The 25,858-nt window shown below is 46.1% G+C and overlaps 1 protein-coding gene across 3 annotated transcripts; it reads right to left on the bottom strand.

The window, feature by feature from the left end:
• Positions 1–364: 364 nt before the first annotated feature.
• cysltr1 (cysteinyl leukotriene receptor 1) lies at positions 365–25,858 on the bottom strand. Of its 3 annotated transcripts, none has more exons than XM_029719723.1 (4): positions 25,791–25,858; positions 17,944–18,026; positions 1,427–1,612; positions 365–1,190 (listed from the first exon to the last, which is right to left on the bottom strand). In XM_029719723.1, the coding sequence occupies exons 2-4, from the start codon at positions 18,022–18,024 to the stop codon at positions 447–449; spliced, it is 1,011 nt and encodes a 336-aa protein (XP_029575583.1). In that variant the 5' UTR covers positions 18,025–18,026; positions 25,791–25,858; the 3' UTR covers positions 365–446. The 3 variants fall into 3 exon arrangements, with proteins under 3 accessions (XP_029575583.1, XP_029575575.1, XP_029575594.1); XM_029719715.1 differs by lacking the exon at positions 25,791–25,858 and adding an exon at positions 20,895–21,134; XM_029719734.1 differs by lacking the exon at positions 25,791–25,858 and adding an exon at positions 20,902–21,134.

The raw sequence follows: 25,858 nt of genomic DNA, 5'->3' as shown, positions 1-25,858 counted from the left end.
CTCTCTCTCACACTCACTCTCTCTCACACTCACTCTCTCTCACACTCACTCTCTCTCACACTCACTCTCTCTCACACTCACTCTCTCTCACACTCACTCTCTCTCACACTCACTCTCTCTCACACTCACTCTCTCTCACACTCACTCTCTCTCACACTCACTCTCTCTCACACTCACTCTCTCTCACACTCACTCTCTCTCACACTCACTCTCACACTCTCTCACACTCTCTCACACTCTCTCACACTCTCTCACACTCTCTCACACTCTCTCACACTCACTCACTCTCACACTCACTCACTCTCTCTCACACTCACTCACTCTCTCTCACACTCACTCACTCTCTCTCACACTCACTCACTCTCTCTCACACTCACTCACACTCACTCTCTCTCACACTCACTCACTCTCACACTCACTCTCTCACTCAAAGCGTGTTCCCCTCCCTAAACGGTGGCCGTGCCCGTCTCTGCAGCCGGTTGTCTCTGTGTCCTGCTAGTGGACCTGAAGGTTGACAGGCGTCGTCTGAAGCCTTCTCCAGAGAAGAAGTAGAGCAGGGGGTCGAAGCAGGAGTTGGAGGCAGCCAGACAGAGTGTCACCACCACACTCTTCTGCATGTACACCAGCTCCGAACAGGAAGTGGCAGTCTGGGACAGGAAGCTGAGGTGGACAGAGCGCTGGATGTGGTACGGCATGAAGCACAGCAGGAACGCCAGCATCACTATGACAATCATTCTGATGGCCTTAGACCCCGCCCCCTTCTGGCGCTGCGCAGTGTGTTGCCGTGACAGCAGGGCCCGGATAATCCCGGCATAGCACAGCAGGATGACCAAGAAAGGAAGCACGAAGCCCACGACCAATGAGAAGTAGTTGAGCATGATGAGCTTGCTAAGCCCGCCCCCTGTGCTGCGCTCTGGAGGCTCGAAGCACTTGGTCTTATTGGTGACTGGGTCGAAGTGCTGACCAGTCATGAGGAAGGGGGAGGAGACAGTGCAGATGAACACCCAGATACAGACACACACCAGACGGGCGCGGCGCTCTGAGACCAGGCGCAGGTTCTGCACGGGGAACACGATGGCGAGGAAGCGTGTGACGGACATGGCTGTCATGAAGAACACGCTGCAGTAGAGGTTCACGTAGAGGGCATAGGACGAAACCCTGCACAGGAAGTCTCCCAGGTTCCACTGACCCTGAGGGAGAGGGTCAAAAACAACAATAATCTATTTTAATAGCATCTCAAAGACCTGGATTCATTCAAAGGTGCATTGTCGACAATGTGCCTTTTAAAAGGCAATTTCCCCCGAAGTAAATTAGCTGTAAAAGTCAAGTGAAATGCGCTTGTCGACAACTCAACTTTGATTGAATTTGTCCAAAATGCTGTTACAGAGCACAACCCCCCGAAAACAAGAAGTAGAAATAGTCCTACCTTATTAACGTAGTAGAGGACCCGTAGCGGCAGCGTGGAGACACACAGCAGGTCGGACACGGCCAGGTTCAACATGTAGATGTGGAATGCAGAACGCTGACGGAACGTTTTAACCAGAACCAACAGGGCAAAACCATTACCGGCCAGGCCGAACACCGTGATGATAGAGTACACCGTAGAGTACACCTGGAGAGACAAACACCTGGTTACAGCCAGTAGAATGCACCTGTTAAAACATAGAACACCTGGTTACAGACAGAGTACACCTGGTTACAGACAGATACACCTGGTTACAGACCGAGAGTAGAATACACCTGGTAACACATACAGTAGATACACCTGGTTACAGACAGAATGTAGAATGTGGCAGGGCTTGCAAACCATTGCAGACTACAAAGGGAAGCGCAGGCGAGAGCTGCCCAGTCACACAAGCCTACCAGACGAACTAAACTAGTTCTATGCTCGCTTCGAGGCATATAACACTGAAACATGCATGAGAGCACCAGCTGTTCCGGAAGACTGTGTGATCACGCTCTCCGCAGCTGATGTAAGACCTTTAAACAGGTCAACATTCACAAGGCCAGACGGAATACCAGGACGTGAACTCCGAGCATGAGCTGACCAACTGGCAAGAATCTTCGCTGACATTTTCAACCTATCCCTGTCCAAGTCTGTAATACCAACATGTTTTAAGCAGACCACCATAGTCCCTGTGCCCAAAACACTAAGGTAACCTGCCTAAATGACTACCGACCCGTAGCACTCACGTCTGTAGCCATGAAGTGCTTTGAAAGGCTGGTCACGGCTCACATCAACACCATTATCCCAGAAACCCTAGACCCACTCCAATTTGCATACCACTGTCACGCCCTGACCATAGAGAGCCCTTGTTTCTCTATGGTGTAGTAGGTCAGGGCGTGACTAGGGGGTAGTCTAGTTTATATTTCTATGTTGTGTTGTAGTTTATATTTTCTATGTTGGTGTTTTGTATGATTCCCAATTAGAGGCAGCTGGTAATCGTTGTCTATAATTGGGGATCATATTTAAGTAGCTATTTTTCCCACCTGTGTTTGTTAGGATATTGATAAGAGAATTATCTAATAAAAGGTAAATGAATCAATAAACCATGATGAATTATTAGTCATACAGCATGGTTAACCTGTCTGGGCTAGGGGGCAGTATTTTCACGGCCGGATGAAAAACGTACCCAATTTAAACAGGTTACTACTCTGGCCCTAGAATATGCATATTATTAGTAGATTTGGATAGAAAACAATCTGCCGTTTCTAAAACTGTTTGAATGGTGTCTGTGAGTATAACAGAACTCATATGGCAGGCAAAAACCTGAGTAAAAAAAATCCAACCAGGAAGTGGGAAATCTGAGGTTTGTAGTTTTTCAAGTGATTGCCTATCCAATATACAGTGTCTGTGGGGTCAGATTGCACTTCCTAAGGCTTCCACTAGATGTCAACAGTCTTTAGAACGTTGTTTCATGCTTCTACTGTGAAGGGGGAGAGAATAAGAGCTGTTTGAATCAGGGGTCTGGCAGAATGCCATGAGCTTTGGGAGCGAGCTGCGTTCCTTTTAATTTCTAAAGACAAAGGAATTGTCCGGTTGGAATATTATTGAAGATTTATGATAAAAACATCCTAAAGATTGATTCTATACATCGTTTGACATGTTTCTACAAACTAATGGAACTTTGTCTTTTCGTCTGGACTTAGTGCCTGCGCATTTGGAATAGTGAACTGAATGCGTGAACACTTCCGGATGCTGGAGTGAGTGGTCGTGCGGCACCTCGCTCCGCGGGTAATATTACATTACATTGGAACGATTTGATTAGTGTATTATTAGCTAGCTACATAGTTGTATCTGCTGTCTTTGTATCAAGGATAAAGGTGTAGCTCTGAGGAACTAACAAGGTTAGCTAGCCAGCTGTATTCGTTCGTCCGCGCCGTTTTCGAAACAGCGTCAACACCACAACACCACAGCCACTGTTAGCTAGCCAACTTTACCAATTAGCAGTACTGTAGAAACTATATACATTACAACGGAACGATTTGACTAGTGTAATGTTAGCTAGCTACATAGTTGTCTTTGTATCAAGATAAAGGCGTAGTACAGAGTAACTATTGAGGTTAGCTAGCCAGCTACATTTTCTAACAGTCTACAACGCGCCCACTGCTAGCTAGCTAACACTACCAGCTAGCTGTATCATTTTTAGTTAATAAGATTTTTGCAACGTAAGCTTAACTTTCTGAACATTCGAGTTGTGTAGTCCACTTGTGTAGCTAGCAGGACTGACTTTGTGTTAGCTAGCCAACGTTTAATTACTTCTGCGTTATGAACTAGACACGGAAACGAATGATCCATTGGTAGCTTGTTACCAAGTATTGGTGCTAACCGTGTGTTATTGGATGCTAGCATGCTAGTTAGCTACGGCGTCATAGGACACGGTGCACTAGGTGGGTTTTCACGGAAGAATACTGTACCAAGTTATCTAGCGGAAAAAACTAAGTTTGAGCCCATTCCTGGAAACATTGAACCACTGTAGTTTACATGTTACAGTTATATTTTAGCGTTTCAGTGAATTGTTAGTGAGGGAGGACCTGCTCTCTCGCTTCCCCAGTTGTTTAGTTAATTTTTCATGCCAATCTCCTTTGCATTAGCGTAGCCTCTCCTGTAGCCTATCAACTGTGTTGGTCTATCCCTGTTCTCTCCTCTCTGCACAGGCCATACAAACACTTCACATCGCGTGGCCACTGCCACTCTAACCTGGTGGTCCCAGCGCGCACGACCCACGTGGAGTTCCAGGTCTCCGGCAGCCTCTGGAACTGCCGGTCTGCGGGCAACAAGGCAGAGTTCATCTCAGCCTATGCTACCCTCCAGTCCCTCGACTTCTTGGCGCTGACGGAAACATGGATTACCACAGAAAACACTGCTACTCCTCTCTCCTCGTCTGACCACGTGTTCTCGCACACCCCGAGAGCATCTGGTCAGCGGGGTGGTGGCACTGGAATCCTCATCTCTCCCAAGTGGACATTCTCTCTTTCTCCCCTGACCCATCTGTCTATCTCCTCCTTTGAATTCCATGCTGTCACAATCACTAGCCCATTCAAGCTTAACATCCTTATCATTTAATCGCCCTCCAGGTTCCCTTGGAGAGTTCATCAATGAGCTTGACACCTTGATAAGTTCCTTTCCTGAGGATGGCTCACCCCTCACAGTTCTGGGTGACTTTAACCTCCCTACGTCTACCTTTGACTCATTTCTCTCTGCCTCCTTTCCACTCTCCTCTTTTGACCTCACCCTCTCACCGTCCCCCCTACTCACAAGGCAGGCAATACGCTTGACCTCATCTTCACTAGATGCGGTTCTTCTACTAATCTCACTGCAACTCCCCTCCAAGTCTCCGATCACTACCTTGTATCCTTTTCCCTCTCGCTCTCATCCAACACTACTCACTCTGCCCCTACTCAGATGGTATTGCGCCGTCGCAACCTTCGCTCTCTCTCTCTCTCTCCTGCTACTCTCTCCTCTTCCATCCTATCATCTCTTCCCTCGGCTCAATCCTTCTCCAGCTAATCTCCTGATTCTGCCTCCTCAACCCTCCTCTCCTCCCTTTCTACATCCTTTGACTCTCTATGTCCCCTATCCTCCCGACCGGCTCGGTCCTCCCCTCCTGCTCCGTGGCTTGACGACTCATTGCGAGCTCACAGAACAGGGCTCCTTACACAGGAAGCGGCGCAGGTTCTAATCCAGGCACTTGTCATCTCCCGTCTGGATTACTCCAACTCGCTGTTGGCTGGGCTCCCTGCCTGTGCCATTAAACCCCTACAACTCATCCAGAACGCCGCAGCCCGTCTGGTGTTCAACCTTCCCAAGTTCTCTCACGTCACCCCGCTCCTCCGCTCTCTCCACTGGCTTCCAGTTGAAGCTCGCATCCGCTACAAGACCATGGTGCTTGCCTACGGAGCTGTGAGGGGAACGGCACCTCCGTACCTTCAGGCTCTGATCAGGCCCTACACCCAAACAAGGGCACTGCGTTCATCCACCTCTGGCCTGCTGGCCCCCTTACCTCTGCGGAAGCACAGTTCCCGCTCAGCCCAGTCAAAACTGTTCGCTGCTCTGGCACCCCAATGGTGGAACAAGCTCCCTCACGACGCCAGGACAGCGGAGTCAATCACCACCTTCCATAGACACCCGAAACCCCACCTCTTTAAGGAATACCTGGGATAGGATATAGTAATCCTTCTAACCCCCCCCCCCCCAAAAAAAGATTGATGTACTATTGTAAATATTTTAAGGTGAATGCACCAATTTGTAAGTCGCTCTGGATAAGAGCGTCTGCTAAATGACGTAAAATGTAAAAAATAAAAAGAGGTATTTGGACATAAAGATCAACCTCTCTGGGGTATGTAGGACACGTTATTCAACAGCCAGTGAAATAGCAGGGCGCCAAATTCAAAACAACAAAAATCTATTATATCCCATTTTAAAGATACACTTCTCGTTAATCCAACCACATTGTTCGATTTCAAAAAGGCTTTACGGCGAAAGCATAACATTAGATTATGTTAGGACAGCGCCTAGACAAGAAAAACCACACAGCCATTTTCCAAGCAAGGAGAGGCATCACAAAAAACAGAAATACAGCTAAAATTAAATCACTAACCTTTGATGACCTTCATCAGATGGCACTCATAGGACTTCATGTTACACAATACATGTATGTTTTGCTCGATAAAGTTCATATTTATATCCAAAAACCCCATTTTACATGGGCGTGTAATGTTCAGAAATGTTTTGCCTCCAAAACCCCTGGTGAATGAGCACATCAATTTACAGAAATACTCATCATAAACGTTGATAAAATATTAAATTGTTATTCAAAGAATTATAGATACACTTCTCCTTCATGCAACCGCTGTGTCAGATTTCAAAAAAGCTTTACAGCGAAAGCAAACATTGCAATAATCTGAGTACAGCGCTCAGATATCAAAACAAGCCATACAGATACTCGCCATTTTGGAGTCAACAGAAATGACAAATTACATTATAAATATTCACTTACCTTTGATGATCATTGGAATGCACTCCCAGAAATCCCAGTTCCAGAATAAATGTTTGTTTCCTTCGACCAGGATCGTAGTGTTTCCCTGTGAAAGAGGAAGGTTGGTTAAAAAAATATCCACCGACAGGTGTGACCAAGGTCGTTGTGGAACGGGTAAGGGGTGTAGCTTACCTCTGGGCAGGTGTGTCGGAGCCTTACACTGGGCACACATCGAGCAGGAGGAAACATAAACCCTCACGTCCTTAGCCAAGGTGGGCCACCAGTACTTCCCAGTCAGACAGCGCACCATCCGACCGATTCCCAGATGATCAGAGTAGGGTGACGCGTGGGCCCAATAGATCAACCGATCTGACGGCAGACGGAACGTACATACGCCCGACGGGACACTGGTGGGGAGCGGGCTCTGTACACAAAGCCTGATCAATGTCCGCGTCCAGCTCTCACATGACCGGCGCTACCAGGCACCAGGCCCGGAGTATGGGAGTCTGATCCATGGGCCGCTCCTCTGTGTCATACAGCCGGGACAGTGCGTCTGCCTTCATATTCTGGGGACCTGGTCTGTAGGACAGGGCAAACACAAAACAGGTAAAGAACATGGCCCACCTTGCCTGATGAGGATTCAGTCTCCTCGCTGCCCGGATGTACTCCAGGTTGCGGTGGTCAGTCCAGATGAGGAAATGGTGTTTAGCCCCCTCAAGCCAATGTCTCCACGCCTTCAACGCTTTAACCACAGCCAACAGCTCCCGGTCCCCCACATCATAGTTACGCTGTGGCGGGCTGAGCTTCTTTGAGAAGAAAGCACAGGGGCGGAGTTCGGTGGGGTACCCAAGTGCTGTGAGAGCACAGCTCCTATCCCAGCCTCGGACGCGTCCACCTCCACTATGAACGCCAAAGAAGGATCCGGATGGGCCAGCATGGGAGTCGAAATAAACAGAGCTCTTAGCTGCCCAATAGCCCTGTTCGCCTCAGCCGACCACTGTAACCGTACGGGACCCCCCTTCAGCAGTGAAGTAATGGGAGCAGCCACCTGGCCAAAACCCCGGATAAATCTCCGGTAGTAATTGGCAAACCCTAAAAATCTCTGCACCTCCTTTACCGTGGAGGGAGTCGGCCAATTACGCACGGCTGCAATGTGGTCACTCTCCATCTCCACCCCTGATGTGGAAATGCGATACCCTAGGAAGGAGACGGCCTGCTGAAAGTACAGGCATTTCTCGGCCTTGACGTACAGGTCATGCTCAAACAGTCGTCCAAGTGTCCTGCGCACCAAGGACACATGCTCGGCGCGTGTAGCGGAATATATCAGAATGTCATCGATAAATACCACTACACCCTGCCCATGCAGGTCCCTGAAAATCTCGTCTACAAAGGATTGGAAAACTGATGGAGCATTCATCATCCCGTACGGCATGACAAGGTACTCATAGTGCCCTGATGTGGTACTAAATGCTGTCTTCCACTCGTCTCCCTCCCGGATACGCCCAGGTTATACGCACTCCTGAGATCCAGTTTCGTGAAGTAGCGCGCCCCATGCATTGACTCCATTGCCGGGGCGATAAGAGGTAGCGGGTAACTGTACCTCACCGTGATTAGATTGAGACCTCTATAGTCAATGCACGGGTGCAGACCTCCATCCTTCTTCACAAAAAAGAAACTCGAGGAGGCGGGTGAAGTGGGGGACCGAATGTACCCCTGACGCAGGGATTCAGAGACATACGTCTCCATAGCCACTATCTCCGCTTGCGACAGGGGATACACGTGACTCCTGGGAAGCGCAGAGTCTGCCAGGAGATTTCTTTCACAATCCCCCCGTCGATGAGATGGTAATTGAGTCGCCTTCTTTTTACAGAAGGCGAGAGCCAAATTGGCATATTCTGGGGGGATGCGCACGGAGACCTGGTCTGGACTTTCCACTGTGGTAGCACCAACGGACACCCCAACACACCTCCCCGAGCACTCTCGCGACCACCCCGTGAGAGCCCTCTGTTGCCAGGAAATAGTGGGGTTATGATGAGCCAACCAGGGAAGGCCTAGTACCATGGAAAACGCAGGACAGTCAATGAGGAAGAGACTGATTTTCTCCTCGTGACCCCCCTGCGTCTCCATGGCCAGGGAGATGGTGGCTTCCCTGATTAGCCCGGACCCTAATGGTTGACTATCCAGAGAGTGAACCGGGAAAGGTTTAACTACAGGAATAATGGGGATCCCTAAACTAAGGGCTAACGCTCTGTCGATAAAATTCCCAGCTGCGCCTGAATCGACAAGCGCCTTATGCTGGGAATGCGGGGAAAACTCAGGGAAACAAACAGGTGGTCAACAGAGGACTCTGGATGAGTGTGGTGCAGACTCACCTGGGGTGACGCAAGAGTGCCTTGCCTGTTGCCTCGACTCCCAGATAGACCGACACCGCATCGATCGGCAGTGTGCCGTTTGCGGCCACAGATGGTGCACGTGATGGCCCCTCCTCCAGCCTCCCTACATTCAGCCCCTCCCAACTCCATGGGCACCGGAGCGGGGGTGCTGGAAGATGGCACCGACAGAGCCCCCTCTGGACGTCTGCGAGTGACCAGCAGGTTATCCAACCGGATGGACAAATCCACCAGTTGGTCAAAGGAGATGGTGGTATCCCTGCAGGCCAGCTCACGTCGGACATCCTCGCACAGGCTGCACCGATAGTGGTCGATGAGGGCCCTGTCATTCCAGCCTGCTCAGGCGGCCAAGGTCCGGAATTCCAGGGAGAATTCCTGGGCGCTCCTCGTCCCCTGCCTCATATGGAAGAGCCGTTACCCCGCCGCTCTACCTTCGGGCGGATGGTCGAAGACGGCCCGGAAGCAACGGGTGAACTCCTCGAAGTGGTCCAACGCCACGTCTCCTTCTCCCCACACGGCGTTTGCACACTCCAGAGCTCTCCCCAAGAGGCATGAGACGAGGGCAGACACTTTCTTCCTTCCCGAGGAAGCTGGGTGCACAGTGGCCAGGTAGAGGTCCAGTTGTAACAGGAATCCCTGGCACTGTGCTGCTGTCCCATTATACTCCCTTGGAAGGGAGAGATGCATCCCACTGTGACTGGCTCCGGAAGGGACGGGTAGAGGTAACCCCGGTTGCGCTGGTCGAGGTACTGGAGAGACTGTTTCTCCTAGAGGTCCATAGTCTGGACAACGCGATCCATCATGGCACCAAGATGATGTAACATAGCAAAATGTTCCTGGACGTGCTCCTCGACTCCTCTAACTGGGGTACACTACAGTCCGGTCGTCTCCTCCCTCTGCCCGGTTTTCCTACGGCCCTACAGACTGCGGAAGCCCTGTTTACTCACGTCTTCCGGCACTACGGGGTGCCTGAGGATATAGTGTCTGATCGGGGTCCCCAGTTCACGTCGAGAGTCTGGAAGGCGTTCATGGAACGTCTGGGGGTCTCGATCAGCCTTACCTCTGGTTTTCACCCCGAGAGAAACGGGCAGGTAGAGAGAGTCATCCAGGATGTGGGCAGGTTTCTGCGGTCCTATTGCCAGGACCGGCCGGGGCAGTGGGCGCCGTTTGTGCAGAACTTGCTTCGCCACTCCTCCACTAACCTCTCCCCCTTTCAGTGCATATTGGGGTACCAGCCGGTTCTGGCGCCATGACATCAGGGTCAGACCGAGGCTCCTGCGGTGGATGACTGGTTCAGGCGCGCGGTGGAGACATGGGAGGCCGCCCATGTTCACCTTCAGCGAGCCGCGCTTCGCCAAAAGACCAGCGCGGACCGTCACCGCAGTGAGACCCCGGTGTCTGGCTCTCGCCCCGAAACCTGCCCCTCCACCTGCCCTGCCGGAAGCTGGGTCCGCAGTTTGTGGGGCCATTCAAAGTCCTGAGGAGGGTGAACGAGGTGTGCTACAGATTACAGCTTCCCTCTGATTGCCATATTAACCCCTCGTTCCATGTGTCTCTCCTCAGGCTGGTGGTGGCTGGTCCGCTCCAGGAATCTGAGGTACGGGTGGTTCCTCCACCCCCTCTGGACATCGAGGGGGCCCCGGCGTACTCCGTTCATTCCATCCTGGATTCAAGGCATCGGGCAGGTGAAACTCAGCCTTCAGTACCTCGTGGAATGGGAGGGGTACGGTCCGGAGGAGGGGTGCTGGGCCCTGGTTGCGGATGTGTTGGACCCTGAACTGCAGCAGGAGTTTCACCGTCGCCGCTGGAGCCGCACGTCAAGAGGGCGGGGGTACTGTCACGACTTCCGCCGAAGTCGGCTCCTCTCCTTGTTCGGGCGGCGTTCGGCGATCGACGTCACCGGCATTCTAGCCATCGCCGCTCCATTTTTCATGTTTCCATTTGTTTTGTCTTGTTCCATACACACCTGGTTTTCATTCCCTAATCACACTGCATGTATTTAGTCCTCTGTTCCCCTCCATGTCTTTGTGTGAAATTGTTTTATGTTATGTGGGTATTTGTCACGCGCCAGGCTTTTGTTACATTTACATTTTAGTCATTTAGCAGACGCTCTTATCCAGAGCGACTTACAGTAGTGAATGCATCATGTTCCGTGTTTTGGGCACGTTTATGTACTTATCCGCTTTCGTTTTGGACCGGAATAAAAAGTGCGCCTGTTACTACACTCTGCTCTCCTGCATCTGACTTCTACACCCGCATTGCTTGCTGTTTGGGGTTTTATGCTGGGTTTCTGTACAGCACTTTGAGATATCAGCTGATGTAAGAAGGGCTATATAAATACATTTGATTTGTACGTTGGCTAATTGGACCGATCGTAAAGGTAGATTACCCTCTCAGTGACGGATCCTTACAAGGCATCCGGACCACGATATCTTCATCTTTTCCTCCTGTGAATGACGGGGATGAGGGCCTGTCGGGTGTCTGGAGTAAATCCTTTCCATCTGACTCGAAGAAGATGAATTCCTCCAGTACAGGTTGAGTAATTGCTGCCCTGATATCAAGAAGCTCTTTTTGGTCATAAGACACGGTGGCAGAAACATTATGTACAAAATAAGTTACAAATAACACAAAAAAACATACACAATAGCACAAGTGGTTATGGGATCGTAAAATGGTGGCCATGTCCTTCGGCACCAATATCCATGTTTGTGCGTATTCATGTGTCTGTACCTCTGTATCTCTTCACAGTCCAGTGCTGCCCTGTTCTGAGCCAATTGTAATTTTCCGAGGTCCCTCTGTAGCACCTGACCACACGACTGAGCAGTAGTACAGGTGTGACAAAACTAGAGCCTGTAGGACCTGCCTTGTTGATAGTGCTGGTAAGGCAGAGCATTGCTTTTATTTAACTTACTTGCCTAGTTAAATAAAGTTACATTTAAAAATGTAAAAAAAATGTATAATGGCCAGACATCTCTCCATCTTAGCTACTGTTGTATAAACATGTTCAAGCTAGCATATATGTCACAAAAACCAAAACCACCGCTAAATGCAGCACTAACCTTTGATGATCATCAGATGACACTCCTAGGACATTGTTATACAATACATGCATGTTTTGTTCAATCAAGTTCATATTTATATCAAAAACCAGCTTTTTACATTAGCATGTTTTGTTCAGAACTAGCATACCCACCGAAAACTTACGGTGAATTTACTAAATTACTCACAATAAACGTTGACAAAAACAATTATTTTAAGAATTATAGATACAGAACTCCTTTATGCAATCGCGCTGTCCGATTTTAAAATAGCTTTTCGGTGAAAGCACATTTTGCAATATTCTGAGTAGATAGCCCGGCCATCACGGCTAGCTATTTTGACACCCACCAAGTTTGGCACTCACCAAACTCAGATTTACTATAGAAAAATTGGATTACCTTTGCTGTTCTTCATCAGAATGCACTCCCAGGACTTCCATTTCAACACCCAATGTTGTTTTGGTTCCTAATAATCCATAGTTATATCCAAATAGCTCCGTTTTGTTCGTGCGTTCAAGACACTATCCGAAGGGTGACGCGCCGGCGCATATCGTGACAAATTTCAAAATATTCCATTACCGTACTTTGAAGCATATCAAAACGCTGTTTAAAATCAATTTTTATGAGATTTTTCTCGTAAAATAGCGATAATATTCCAACCGTGAGACGTATCCATTCAAACACTGAAATAAGAAAATGGAGTCATCACATGCACGCGCAGCCAGTGTCATTGTTCTCAGAAGTACCACTCTCCAAAACCCCTAATGTTTTTCTCCCAGAGACTGCAGAGTTATCATTCAACGTTCTGGCGCCTTCTGAGAGCCAATGAAAGCCTTAGAAAATGTCACGTTACAGCAGAGATCCTGTATTTTCGATAAAGAGGCTACAGAAGGCCAAGAAATGGTCAGACAGGGCACTTCCCATATAGAATCTTCAGGTTTTGGCCTGCCATATGAGTTTTGTTATAATCACAGACACCATTCAAACAGTTTTAGAAACTGTAGGGTATTTTCTATCCAAATCTACTAATTATATTCATATTCTAGTTTCTGGGCAGGAGTAATAACCAGATTAAATCGGGTACGTTTTTTATCCGGCCGTGAAAATACTGCCCCCTAGTCCAAACAGGTTAAGTGTTGCAGTCATTTCATTAGTTGTAGTTGCTGATGTGTATAGTGTTGAGAAAGTATGGTGTGGGTTTTTCTTTTGTTTCCCTCCTAGTGGGTAGATTTAGTGGGCGCTCAGGGTGGGTGTCTCTTAGGTTCCAGTCAACATTCAGTGAACTCCACCATTAGTGTCTTTTAGAATCCCTCCTAAAACATCCACCCGTTTCATTTTAGTTGTTGTCAGTGACCCTTTGTTAGTTCCCTATTCTATTTGAGCAGCATTTTTGGTTTTCTTGTGGGGTAACGTAATAGTCCCCACAGTGACCGTACGTACGTAACCCAACCAGAAGCCATGGATTACAGGCAACATCAGCACTGAGCTAAAGGCTAGAGCTGCTGCTTTCACACTATTCCGGACGCTTATAAGAAATACAATGCTACGACCTTTGACGAGCCATCAAACTGGCAAAGCGTCAATACAGGACTAAGATCGAATCCTACTACACTGGCTCTGACGCTCAGCAGATGTGGCAGGGCTTGCAAACTATCACGGATTAGAAAGGGAAACCAAGCCGCAAGCTGCCCAGATGTGTGCCAACCAGACGAGCTAAATGCCTTCTATACTTGCGTCGAGGCAAACAATACTGAATCATACATCATACAAGGTCCACAGTTGAGGCTCCCACACTGCCCTATCCCACCTGGACAAGAGGAACACCTATGGTGCCATGATTTTCTTTATTTTGATACTGAATGTTATCAGATCTTCAACCAAAACCTAATATTAGATAAAGGGAACCTGAGTTTACTAATAACAAAAAAAGTATACTTATTTTATGTATTTAATGAAGACTTGCGTAACACCCAATTCCCCTGTGTGAAAAGATAATTGCCCCCTTACACTCAATAACTGGCTGTGCCACCTTTAGTTGAAATTATTGCAACCAAATTATTAATATAGTTGTTGATCAGTCTCTCACATTGCTGTGCTTTAGCTTCAACTCACAGATGGATGACGTGACATTCTCCTGTAGAGTTCTCTGATATAGAGCAGAATTCATGGTTCCTTCTATTAAGACAAGTCGTCCAGGTACTGAGGAAGCAAAGCGTCCCCAAACCATCACACTACCACCACCATGCTTGACCGTTGATATGAGGTTCTTACTGTGGAATGCAGTGTTTGATTTTCGCAGAACATAATGGGACCCACGTCATCCAAAAAGTTGACTCAAGTTTGCCAAAACAGCACCTGGAAGCACCTGGATGATCATCAAGACTCTTGTAAGAATGTTCTATGTACTGTGGAAGGACCACCATGGGACAGGCTGGTCCCACGGATAGTAGCCCAGCCCAGCATGTGAGTAAAGGTGATCAGAGGCAATTAAGCACAGCTAACGGTACTGATTACCTATTCTCTTCCCCCTACAAGAGAGAGGAGGGAACCGGCAGTGGAGAAGACTGGAGAAAAAAAAGAGTGATTGCTTCTCCAAAGGAGAAGACTTACCGGATGGAAGGGAGAAGAAGAGGACAAACTACCTCTTGGGAATGGCAACCATGGATCCACACCACCACCCGGGCCCGTAATTTATGTTATAGTTAAAAGTTACTCACCTTGTGTTCGTTGTTCCTGTAAAGAAGAATATTTGTGTTTTCCGTGTGAGATTATCCTTGAATGTGTGGGATTGTTTGAGAAGAAACAAATACCTCAATAGAGAACATTGTTCAATGTAAGAAAACCTGCTCCCAACTAGTTTATTCCACCTTTCCCTTTAGAGCAACCTCAAAGTACTTGGTCTGCTCACAGTACAGATAATTCAAAAGTATAACCTTTTGGTCGACATGGGTCCCAGACTGAAAAGATTTGTCATGGACCCTCAGATCTGAGGGTGAGCTCCCTGCCATGCAGGACCTCTATACCAAGTGGTGTCAGAGGAAGGCCCTAAAAATTGTCAAAGATTCCAGCCACCCAAGTAATGGACTGTTCTCTCTGCTACCGCACGGCAAGCAGTACCAATGCACCAAGTCTGGAACTAACAGGACCCTGAACAGCTTCTTCCCCCCAAGTCATAAGACAGGTAAATAGCTTGTCCGGGTAGCTATTTAACAATCTGCATTCACATGCACTGCTGCTACTGGTTATCTATCCTAGTCACATTATTATGTATGCAGATGACTCAACACTATACACATCAGCTACTACAGCGACTGAAATGATTGCAACACTTAACAAAGAGCTGCAGTAAGTTAGTCCTAAATATTTCAAAAAGTAAAAGCGTTGTAATTAGGACAAGTCATTCACTAGACCGCAACAAAATCTTGTAATAAATAATGTGGAAATTGAGCAAGTTGAGGTGACTAAACAGCTTGGAGTAACCCTGGATTGTAAACTGACATGGTCAAAACATATTGATACAACAGTAGCTAAGATGGGGAGAAGTCTGTTCATAATAAAGCGCTACTCTGCCTTCTTAACAGCACTATCAACAAGGCAGGTCCTGCAGGCCCTAGTTTTGTCACACCTGTGGGAAGCATTGGAGTCAACATGGGCCAGCGTCCCTGTGGAACGCTTTCCACACCCTCAACACAAATTGAGGCTGTTCTAAGGGCAAAGGAGAAGGTGTTCCTAATGTTTGTTATACTCAGTGTCTATACAGTGCATTCGGAAAGTATTCAGAGCCCTTGAATTTTTCTACATTTTGTTACTTTACAGCCTTATTCTGATATTGATAAATACTTTTTTCCCCCTCATCAATCTACACACAATACCCCATAATGACAAAGCGGAAACATGTTTTTTGAAATTTTTGCAAATGTATTACAAAATAAAAAAAACAAAATACCTTGTTTACATAAGTATTCAGACCGTTTGCTATGAGACTTGATGTTTCTGCAACTTGGAGTCCACCTGTGGTAAATTCCATTGATTGGACATGATTTGGAAAGGTACACACCTGTCTATATAAGGTTTCACAGATGACAGTGCATTTCAGAGCAAAAGCCAACCCATGAGGTCGAAGGAATTGTCCGTAGAGCTCTGAGGTTCTTCAGCAAAGTACTGAGAAAAGGGTCTGAATACTTATTTAAATGTGATATGTTTTTTATTCTTAATACATTTGCAAAAATGTCTAAACCTGTTTTAGCTTTGATGTGGGGTATTGTGTGTAGGTTGATGAGGATTTTTGTTTTCAATACATTTTATAATAAGGCTGTAACGTAACAAAATGTGGAAAATGTCAAGAGGTCTGAATACTTTCCGAATGCCCAGTACATACTGTATCTACCTCAATTACCTCCTACCCCAGCACATCGACTTGGTATTCGTAGCGTGTATATAGTCAAGTTATCATTACTCATTGTGTATTTATTATTATTTGTATGATTACATGTTTTTACTTTTCTATAGTTTCTCTATTTTCTTTCTCTCTGCATTGTTGTGAAGGCCCGTAAGGAAGCATTTCACTTTTAGTCTGCACCTGTTGTTTACGAAGCAAGTGGCAAATAAAATCTGATTTAATGGCGAAGAACAGTTTGCAAAACTGCATATCTATGGCTCTGGTCTGCCTGAGGACTGAGTGACTGTAAATGGTAGGCATGTTCTCTGCCATCTATCCACTGGGCACACTGGTTGAGTCAACGTTGTTTCCACGTCATTTCCAGTGGTGTGAAGTACACAAAAATACTTTAAACTACTACTTAAGTCTTTTTAGGGTTTCTATTTTTGACAACTTTTACTTTTTAATCCACTACATTCCTAAAGACAATAATGTACTGTTTACTCCATACAGTTACCCTGACAACCTAAAGTACTTGTTACATTTTGAATTCTTAGTAGGACAAGAAAATGGCCCAATTCATGCACTTATCAAGACAACTCGTGTTCATCCCTACTGCCGCTGATGTGGTGAACTCACTAAACACAAATGCATCTTTTGTAAATTATGTCTGAGTGTTAGAATGTGGCCCTGGCTATCCATATATTTAACAAGAATATGGTGCTTAATATAAGGAATTACAAATTATTTAGACTTCTACTTTTACTTTTGATACTTAAATATATTTTAGCAATTACATTTACTTTTAATACTTAAGTATATTTAGAACAAAATAGACTTTTACTCAAGTAGTATTTTACTGAGTAACTTTCACTTGAGTAACTTTCTATTAAGGTATCTATACTTTTACTCAAATATGAAAATTGGGTACTTTTTCCACCACTGGTCATTTCAACAAAATAATGTTGAACCAATGTGGAATAGATGTTGAATTGACTTCTGTGCCCAGTGGGTACTTTAAGTTTTAATGATTAATCTAGGTAGAGGGAGGGTCATGTAAAATGTGTTAAATAATATACTGTATGTAATTTGGCGACATACAGTCATTCCTATTCTAAATACTGTACAGTCCCTTATATCGGCCCATGCCTGTTCACAACAACGTGGATCCCGATTATTCTGTCACCACTGTAACTTACTGCCTGAACACACTGCTTCTGTTAGATACCACTGTTAGGGTTTGACCAACTATTTGTTTGCATAACCTATATAATATAACAAAGAAGCTATGCTATAATATTAAGTTTATACTCTATATGATAAGAGTATACTGCTGTGTGAGAGGAAGGGGCTCATGGGATGGTGAGTCATATGGAAAGAATGCAGATGCTGTGAATCAGGGATGTGGAAGAGCTTGTTAAAAGATAAGGGCAGGATATGGGTGAAATGTATATGCGGAGGGGTGTCGGGGTTTAAGAGAACTGTGCAGTCACAAGATAAATCGACTGCCAAAGATAATAACTACGCCCGGCAACAGGAGGCGTCTTGAGGTTGGGACCAACCTGCACGCCAACGATAGGATGAGTAAGTTTAAACCACGCAAGACAGGCAGGCAGACAGGCAGGCAGGCAGGCAGACAGACAGACAGACATGGTTACCTGGTTACGGAAGTCATCGATAGACAGACAGTTGGTCGTGTTGTCCCTCAGAGTCACGTTGTCAAACTCCTCTAGATGCATATCTGGAACACACAGACAGCCAGTATGAGAAGAGAGGAAGACAGACAGACAGTATAAAAAGAGAGGAAGACAGACAGACAGTATAAAAAGAGAGGAAGACAGACAGACAGTATGAGAAGAGAGGAAGACAGACAGACAGTATGAGAAGAGAGGAAGACAGACAGACAGTATGAGAAGAGAAGAAAACACTTTTCTAGAGTTCAGGTACGCCTCTGCATGAAAGAAAAGAAAGTTGGAGGAGTTTAATAACAATGACATCCCGTACTAGGGCAGAACCAGGAAAACAGAGCAGTTTTATGTTTGCTTTGAGGGCAACCTACAAAACATGTTATCTAAGCTTTGTTTGTCGTAAAGCTTTGCTGTTTATGAAGCAGATACTAATCTGATAATTTTCTGGAGAAGAGTTTCCACAGAACACCAACAGAGCCCTCCGCATTGTTACAATATTTCAGAGGCACTCGGCGATGCGGTATGGATTGTTGATTTAGCCTCAGCATGACTCCTGGGCCTTCGCAATTGCGTCAAACAATTCACATGGAGCCACTGAACCTCTGCTCCGGGATCAAGCCTAAATTGGCTTTAACCCTCCCTGCTGCAGAGAATACCACAACCCTCCCTGCTGCAGAGAATACCACAGAACACCCTAACCCTCCCTGCTGCAGAGAACACCCTAACCTGCCCTGCTGCAGAGAATACCACAGAACACCCTAACCCTCCCTGCTGCAGAGAATACCACAACCCGCCCTGCTGCAGAGAATACCACAGAACACCCTAACCCTCCCTGCTGCAGAGAATACCACAACCCGCCCTGCTGCAGAGAATACCACAACCCGCCCTGCTGCAGACAATAACATAACAGTTATTGGGTCAGGACTGTTCTGACAATACCAGCTATTGGGTAGGAACTGTTCTGTCAGTACCAGTTATTGGGTCAGAACTGTTATGTTCTGTCAATACCAGCTATTGGGTAGGAACTGTTCTGTCTGTACCAGCTATTGGTCAGGACTGTTATGTTCTGTCAATACCAGTTATTGGGTCAGGACTGTTTTGTCAGTACTAGTTATTGGGTCAGGACTGTTCTGTCAGTACCAGCTATTGGGTCAAAACTGTTCTGTCAGTACCAGTTATTGGGTCAGGACTGTTCTGTCAGTACCAGCTATTGGGTCAGGACTGTTCTGTCAGTACCAGCTATTAGGTCAGAACTGTTATGTTCTGTCAGTACCAGTTATTGGGTCAGGACTGTTCTGACAGTACCAGTTACTGGGACAGGACTGTTCTCACAGTACCAGTTACTGGGACAGGACTGTTCTCACAGTACCAGTTATTGGGTCAGAACTGTTCTCACAGTACCAGTTATTGGGTCAGAACTGTTCTCACAGTACCAGTTATTGGGTCAGAACTGTTCTCACAGTACCAGTTATTGGGTCAGAACTGTTCTCACAGTACCAGCTATTAGGTCAGAACTGTTATGTTCTGTCGGTACCAGTTATTGGGCCAGGAATGTTCTGTCAGTACCAGCTATTGGGTCAGAACTGTTATGTCAGTACCAGCTGAAAAACATCCTGCTAGTAGCTATATTAAACACCTGACAGACATCCTGCTAGTAGCTATGTTAAACACCTGACAGGTATCATGCGTCAATCATCCACGGGACAGAAGTGGAGGTGGAAAGTTTTAAGTTCCTCGGCGTCCACATCACAGACAAACTGAAATGGTCCACCCACACAGACAGCGTGGTGAAGAAGGTGCAACAGCACCTCTTCAACCTCAGGAGGCTGAAGAAATTCGTCGTCACCAAAAACACACAAACTTTTACAGATGCACAATCAAGAGCATCCTGTCGGACTGTATCACCGCCTGGTACGGCAACTGCACCGCCCTCAACCGCAAGGCTCTCCAGAGGGTAGTGAGGTCTGCACAACGCATCACCGGGTGCAAACTACCTGCCCTCCATGACACCTCCAGCATCCGATCTCACAGGAAGGCCAAAAAGATCATCAAGGACAACAACCACCCGAGCCACGGCCTGTTCACCCCGCTGTCATCCAGAAGGCGAGGTCAGTACAGGTGCATCAAAGCTGGGACCGAGAGACTGAAAAACAACTTCTATCTCAAGACCATCAGACTGTTAAACAGCCACCACTAACATAGAAGCTGCTGCCAACATACTGACTCAAATCTCTGGCCACTTTAATAAATGGATTAAAGGCATCATGAGTCACATTAAATAACGCCACTATAAGAATGCTTACATATCCTACATTACTCATATGTATATACTGTATTATATACCATCTACTGCATCTTGCCTATGGCACATTGTAACGGTTTTGACTTGAAGTTATTGTTTATAGGGGTGCCAGGTAGGTTGTGCCTACCAGAGAATATATTAGTTTCTCCTTTTGGTTTGGGAGGGAATGAGTCCCATCTGGTCCGTCAAGTCTACACCAATACAAAGGACTCATGTAAAAGACAGGGTGGAAATACACTTTTCATAAACCCTTAAAACATTGGAAAGAACTTCAAAAACAACTATTCTTTAGCGTGGGTTGTATTAACAACATAAATGATCACACACACACATATAACAATATACAATAAATGAGCTCTGGTTCCTCCAGAAATGTCCTGTACCTCGGGCCTAAAAAGAGTCCAGCCCGGTAAACAAGTTCAGGGAACTCAAGTGAACTTAGTCACGCAATGTTTGTCCGTTCATACCAGTGTAACGTAAACCCAGTATCAATCGTACAATCAAAATAACTATTATTTTACCACACAACTATAAAGCGTATCACATCTTAATAAGTCCTCAACTACAACTAACTACATAAATCATCACGGTATACATCACACCAAAACAAATTAAATACCGTATACAAAAAGGTTGTAGTCAGTCGGTCAGTCAGACAAGCCAATCCGCCGACAGATAACCAGCGGAGAAAGGCCACGAAGAACAACAGAGAGGTGTAGTCCACAGACGCAAAGAGTGGATCCGGTCCTGGGTAAACTTGCTATTAGGCTACAAATCACACTTTTAAATGCAACACAACAAACGGAAGAGAGACGCTTCAGAACTGAGGGTTGAACACATCCTCATTCACGTCTCCATCACAACCCCACTTTTGCGCAGCTAATGCTGGCTATTTAATTGGGAATTAAAGGGAAAGCGCCCTATTGGAAGGAGAAGCACTGAGACGTTCAGGAAAATTCAGGGCCGTCACAACATGGCTATCGCTCATCCATATATTTATATGTACAAATACATATTCATCCCTTTACATTTGAGTGTATAAGGAAGTCGTTGTGAATTTGTTAGATTACTTGTTAGATATTACTGCACTGTCGGGAACTAAAAGCATAAGCATTTCGCTGCAATCGCACTAACATCTGATAACTATGTGTTTGTGACCAAGAAAATTTGATTTGATTTTCTAGTAGCTATATTAAACACCTGACAGACATCCTGCTAGTAGCTATATTAAACACCTGACAGGTATCATGCTAGTAGTTATGTTAAACACCTGACAGACATCCTGTTAGTAGCTATATTAAACACCTGACAGACATCCTGTTAGTAGCTATATTAAACACCTGACCTGATAGACATCCTGTTAGTAGCTATGTTAAACACCTGACAGGTATCATGCTAGTAGCTATGTTAAACACCTGACAGGTATCATGCTAGTAGCTATGTTAAACACCTGACAAACATCCTGCTAGTAGCTATGTTAAACACCTGACAGGTATCACGCGTCAATCATCCACATCGACGGGACAGAAGTGGAAAAGGTGGAAAGTTAAGTTCCTCTGTGTACACATCACGGACAAACTGAAATGGTCCACCCACACAGACAGCGTGGTGATGAAGGTGCAACAGCACCTCTTCAACCTCAGGAGGCTGAAGAAATTTGGCTTGTCATCTAAAACTCACAAACTGTTACAGATGCACAATTGAGAGCATATTGTCGGGCTGCTAGCAGCTATGTTAAACATCACTTCGCTTTTCAATTTATTTCACCTCTAAGATTACAGATAAGCTTGTCACAACTGGCTGGGAAATATAAGGCACCGACAGACATCCTGTTTGTGTGTGTGTGCGCGCCCATGCGTGTGTGTTTAATATGTGTATAAACATGACGTCTCGTGACTGAAGTTTCTGCCAAAAAGGTTTCCAAGTGAAGTTATGCAAATATCCAGCAGGTCAGAGAAGTGAAAGTGTTTCAGGTATTTAGGTCTGCACCCTATCCCTAGCAGCATACCACCCTACATCCCACTGCTGGCTTGGTCCTGGTCAGTCTTATTGAGAATTGTCCAGACCATGCATGTTAATTATTAATTGCAGAAGAGCTAGTAAGATGGGTGCCCTCTAGATGTGCTCTTGGTCATTAGACACCATTAGACATGCACCTGTCTGGGGTGTGGACACGATTGGTTATTCCTGTAACTGTGCTATGGCCTAATATGTACTGTTGCCATGGTCCTACATGCATGAAGCTGTCTTAAGGCGAGTACATGTCTGTATTTTTGAACTATTGGTGTGGCTCTACAGTTTCCATGCCCTAATATGACACCAAACTAAAATGAGTGCAAGGCAATAAGATAACGGTGGCTAAATGCCAGAGGTGATGAGTCATTAAGAGGAGTTACTATGGGTGTGACGTAAGGAGGAAAAATGTATAAGAAGTCCATGCCAAGACTGGAAAGTGAGTTGTATTCATGAACCAGCTCGACTTTTATTATGCTGTCTATAAGTCTATTTGAACTCACAGGCTCCAGTATTTGAGAAACATGATTGACTATATATTTCCACGACAGTCTCAAGATGGGAGACCAGATGCTGCTGGTAGTGGTGTTGGAGGGCCAGTCTCTAGATGGGAGACCAGATGCTGCTGGTAGTGGTGTTGGAGGGCCAGTCTCTAGATGGGAGACCAGATGCTGCTGGTAGTGGTGTTGAAGGGCCAGTCTCTAGATGGGAGACCAGATGCTGCTGGTAGTGGTGTTGCAGGGCCAGTAGGAGGTACTATTTCTTCTGGTCTAAAGAAATATCACAGGGCAGTGATTGGGGACATTGCCTTGTGTAGCGTGCAGTCTTTCGGATGGGACGTTAAACGGGTGTCCTGACTCTCGGTGGTCACTAAAGATCCCATGGCACTTATTGTAAGAGTAGGGGTGTTAACCCCGGTGTCCTGGCTAAATTCCCAATCTGGCCCGCATACGATCATGGCTACCTAATCATCCACAGCTTACAACTGTCTCATTCCTATCCTTCCTCTCCCCTGTAAATATTCCCCAAGTCGTTGCAGCTAATGATAATGTGATAGTCAAACAAAGTGCAGTTCTTTTGACCAGGGGTCATAGGGAAAAACGTAACATTTGGAACACATAATAAGATTGACAAATATTGTAAATACTTGTAGAAAGTGTACTGAGAGATCAATGATCATCTGTCCACTGCATAAATTATACACGGCAGAACACTGTCAACTACAATGTTAGCTGTAGGCCCACTGGTCCTCCTGGGGGTTTAACTACAATGTTAGCTGTAGTCTAGAACACTGGTCCTCCTGGTGGTTTAACTACAATGCTAACTGTAGTCCAGAACACTGGTCCTCCTGGGGGTTTAACTACAATGTTAGCTGTAGGCTAAAACACTGGTCCTCCTGGTGGTTTAACTACAATGTTAGCTGTAGGCCCACTGGTCCTCCTGGTGGTTTAACTACAATGTTAGCTGTAGTCCACAATACTGGTCCTCCTGGTGGTTTAACTACAATGTTAGCTGTAGGCCCACTGGTCCTCCTGGTGGTTTAACTACAATGTTAGCTGTAGGCCAGAACACTGGTCCTCCTAGTGGTTTAACTACAATGTTAGCTGTAGGCCTACCACCTTCCACCTTCATAACTGACCTCCTGACCTGTCTGCTTGACCCCTAGCGCCATCATAACTGACCTCCAGACCTGTCTGCTTGACCCCTAGCACCATCATAACTGACCTCCAGACCGGTCTTCTTGACCCCTACCACCATCATAACTGACATCCTGACCTGTCTGCTTGACCCCTAGCACCTTACCAGCAAAGCTAACAATTTTTCGTAACATTCTTAAACCGCCAATCAGCAGTTGAAACAATAACAGCCGTCTCCCCACCACTGTTTCAGTAAAAAGCAGGGGGATGGGCCTGGAGAAATGGAACCACTATCAAATTCAAAGACACAGGTATGGATGCAAGGACTGACCATGATATCAACACTATAGGTTTAACAATATGTTGAGGCTATATAGATGTGTTTACATTTGCTTTTGTTTACAAACATTGGAGTAAAACTAGAAAATATTTTGGGTTCTGATGAGGTACGATAGTAGAACTAAGCTCATGAGGCACTTATAAGTTCTATTCTTCAAGAATCAAAGGGAATATACAGTATCATTAATTTGTATGTCCAAAAATGGATGCAGCAACTGCTGATTGCCACTAAGGTCTGAGTTCAGCTGCAGCTCTCTGATAAGAGTTTTGCTCTCAGCTGTAAAACCACCAATCAGATATCAGCAGGGTTCTGCTCTCTAGTGTACGGACGTGTGCTGATGAAAGACCAGGCCAATTCCAAATGCCTAGCAGTTGGCAGACCGTACCCAATACACATCTCTCTCCCTGTGTATTTTCCCCATTGTGAATAACTTCTTTTTTTCAAGGAGAACATGTCATGCTTTGAATCATTATGTAGGGAACATTATGCCCTGAACAATGACCCACCTTTGGTTGTACAAGGGATTTATATTTTCAAAACAATACTGAAGATGGTTCTTCTCCCTCCTCAAGAGAGATCCAGCTTGAGAGGTCCAGCAGGATAAGAGAGAGAGAGGAGAGGAGAGAAAAGAGGGAGAGAGAGAGAGATTCAGCAGGATAAGAGAGGCTAAGAGAGAGAGCGAGGTCTAGCTTGTGAGGTCCTGCAGGATAAGAGAGGCTGAGAGAGAGGTCTAGCTTGTGAGGTCCAGCAGGTTACGAGAGAGAGGTCCGGGGGGGGGGGTAGAGAGAGAGAGAGACAATGCTTTTCTAGTCTTGGTATTGTACATAGGTGTGAAGGGCCACAGTTCAGCATTATAGACAGACAGTAAAAGTATGTTCAACATATGATATTAAAATGACACGTTGCTGCACTGCTGTATAACCACCAATCAGATATCAACAGGGTTATGCACTGCTGTATAACCACCAATCAGATATCATCATCTGAACACATCTCTGTTATGCAACTCAGCTTCCTGCCCGCCTGTCCGCCCGCCCGCCCGTCCGTCCGCCTGCCCGCCCGCTCGTCCGCCTGCTTGCCCGCCCGCCTGCCAGTCAGTCCGTCAGTCAGTCCAGGTCAGACTCACACATCTTCCCTTTCTAATCTCACACACGTAGCCCACCCGAACACCTGTTTATACAAACCTATCTGTTTACTAACACTGTGTGTGAACCAGTAAGCATTTCTCTCTAGATGTTGACATATTTATGGCCTTGAATAGACATGTTATCTACAGTGATCTGATCGCTGCTCAGACACTTTACCTGCTGCTGCTGATGAAGAAGTTGTGTTCCAGTTTTTTTTTTAAACATTGACTGAGTGATGGCATTATGAAACAGCAGATTAGGGGTTTCCTATTGAAGTCAGCAGAACACAAGGGAGCCCTGTTCAAGAAGGGCAGCTCAATCAATGGTAAATATAAAGTAACTCATTTAATCCCATTCCGTATACAGAGGTTTGTTCATATAAAGAGAGAGTTTCTTACCGTAACCTGCAGACTGTTGCCTGATAGATGACAGAACCTGCTGCTCTGCTTCAGCCTCAGAGTACTGC

This window comes from Salmo trutta, chromosome 3, assembly GCF_901001165.1.
Source record: "Salmo trutta chromosome 3, fSalTru1.1, whole genome shotgun sequence".
In the NCBI taxonomy this organism is placed as follows: Eukaryota; Metazoa; Chordata; class Actinopteri; order Salmoniformes; family Salmonidae; genus Salmo; species Salmo trutta.
The sequence above is the reverse complement of the archived record's forward strand: the minus strand, read 5'-3'. Positions and strand labels throughout refer to the sequence as shown.